We start from the raw sequence: 2,279 nt of genomic DNA on the forward strand, positions 1-2,279 counted from the left end.
TCTGGTTGTTTTCAAAATTTATTATGAATTTGTTACAAATATTAAAACTTGGTTTCTACTGATTGGTAATTACTCATGGCTATTTTTGTTGTGCTCCAATTGTTGAGTTTGAATTTGGGTTTTGAATGAATTTTAAACTGTGAATTCTGCTGCTGACTGGACTGAATAAACTGGCTACAGGTTTGCTTCAAATGCCATGATTTGGCTCCTGCCAGTAAGGGGCGCATCTTGACATTTCAATCCCATTTGCCAACCTGAAGTCCTAAAACCACACCTCACCACCGCTGAACCGACCTGAAAATCTAAAACCCTTTGAATTCTAAGCTGCTCGGGAGCTTTGAATATCTCAAATGCTTAACTTTGTAGACGAAGTCTAAGCTGAAACAGGGAAGGTAGAGCTGTTGTGGTGCATGCCAATTCCCCAAAGTACTGGTGATTCAATAATGATGCCTCTTCAAGGTTTTGAAACGAAGTGCACTCCATCCGTTTGATTTAACGCCACAATGATGTTGTATCTCCGAACACACATAAACCAGACGACCCATTTGCGAAAATAGGTTTTTAGGTCAATCTTGTGACATTGAGTAACATGGCCTTGAGATTTCATAAGCTACTCTGCAATGGCACTCATATGAGAACTAAGAAATCTGGTGTTATGAATCTGAAATCGATGCTATATCACTCTTTGGAAGAATCTTTTTCTTCCCAAGATGTCTTGCCTTTGAAATGGTATGCGAATGTGTTTCCGAGGATTTCACAATTGACACATCTGCTGAAAAACGTGGATGCCATTAATGGAAGGCTTGTTGATGTTACCAGTAATGCCATCATAGTTGATGATAAAATCCAAGAAGAAATGGGTATATTGAAATCGCTTGTCCGGACCTTTATTGGGTGTCCGTCACTTCAGCAAAAGGTGAAACGCGCACAGAAAACAAGTCAAGATTCAATATCTCCTTTCAGCAAAGCAAGTGCTAGAGAGCCTATGGTTGTTGATTCACTTACTAAAATAAGCAATTCTCTCAATGTCACCGCTCAACAGAGGAAATCAGTTCGCTTAACAGTGTGCCCCCAAGTGACCCAGCACCGTGTATGGACAGGTGCACTTGAGGAGATTCTGAATGCCATGAAAGTTGATTTGGATTTGTTAACTGTTCGAGGATCAACCAAAAGTACTCTAATGGGTAAGCAAATTGTTCACAACTGCTTGAAATTTCTGACTGACACTGCAGCTCCCTCTGATCCTGACACTGCCTCATGGATGAAACTCACACCTTCTAAAACCCTTGATCCTTCTGATCCCCACAAATGGCAAGACATTCTCGAGATGATCAATGATTTGATTGAATGTTTCAGAAGCGAAACTATGCTTAAGTTGCATGTGACCAAGCTCGAGGTAATGAAGGAGGGTCTCTCTCAAATCAAAGATGTTATAGTTGACAATAGTATCGGATACAAGGAAGCTAGACATCAAGAAAATCTAGTGCAGAAGAAGCTTACCAAAACATTAGGACACTCATCTAGGTGTTTGTTCACTCTATTGTTATATTACCTATACAGAAGAGTTTCAGATATTGAAGTGGATATACGTGGTGGGGTTTATGAAAGTGGAGTTAAAGATAGGTTTTGCTTGTCCATGGGAAGAATTTTGACCTCAGATGACGAAAAAATGATTGGGCGTGGGGTGAAGCAGCTAGACCAGGCACTTGGAATATTCAAGTTTGTCTGGGAAACTGCAAAAATGAAAGGAAACTTGGATCTGGAAGGCCATATATGGTGTGTTGGAGCAGAAGACAGGATACTCAGGTACAGAGGAAACAAGTACTTCGTCCATGGTATTAGCCATTGAGAAAATTAATACTGGCTTGCCATATCTTGCTTCTTGCATACTTCTTTTATGGTGATTCTTTGATCATTGATGGTCAAAAGAATCATGGAACTCCAGAATGAGTTCGGTTACTTCATTTTTGACACTTTATTTTCCCACTCTGTTTATACTAGTAGGTGAATGTCTCTGGGAAACTGCAAATATCAATTGACGTGTTTCACCATATCAACTTCACTGACATCATTTGAGTTGTGCCATTCTCGCAAAAATCCTAACTACCTCGGAGGGAGAAAGAATCTCAACTATGGCCTGCAGCACAAGTGACTGAAATTATTTGTGTTGTAAATTTTAACTGCCAAAGGAGCTGTATGCATACCATAATTTCGTTTCATTCAAGGCCTTAGGCCTTCTGTCAATAATAAATGGAGGTCTAACCAAATATAAGAGATAA

At 39.8% G+C, this 2,279-nt stretch overlaps 1 protein-coding gene across 1 annotated transcript; it reads left to right on the forward strand.

Moving 5' to 3' along the window:
* The first annotated feature begins 589 nt into the window (after positions 1-589).
* LOC114735471 (uncharacterized) lies at positions 590-1,849 on the forward strand. The gene has a single exon (XM_028923173.1). The coding sequence runs from the start codon at positions 590-592 to the stop codon at positions 1,847-1,849; it is 1,260 nt and encodes a 419-aa protein (XP_028779006.1).
* Positions 1,850-2,279: the final 430 nt, after the last annotated feature.

The sequence above is a fragment of the Neltuma alba genome, unplaced genomic scaffold (genome assembly GCF_004799145.2).
Source record: "Neltuma alba isolate B1F8T4 unplaced genomic scaffold, ASM479914v2 tig00013209_pilon, whole genome shotgun sequence".
Taxonomy (NCBI): domain Eukaryota; kingdom Viridiplantae; phylum Streptophyta; class Magnoliopsida; order Fabales; family Fabaceae; genus Neltuma; species Neltuma alba.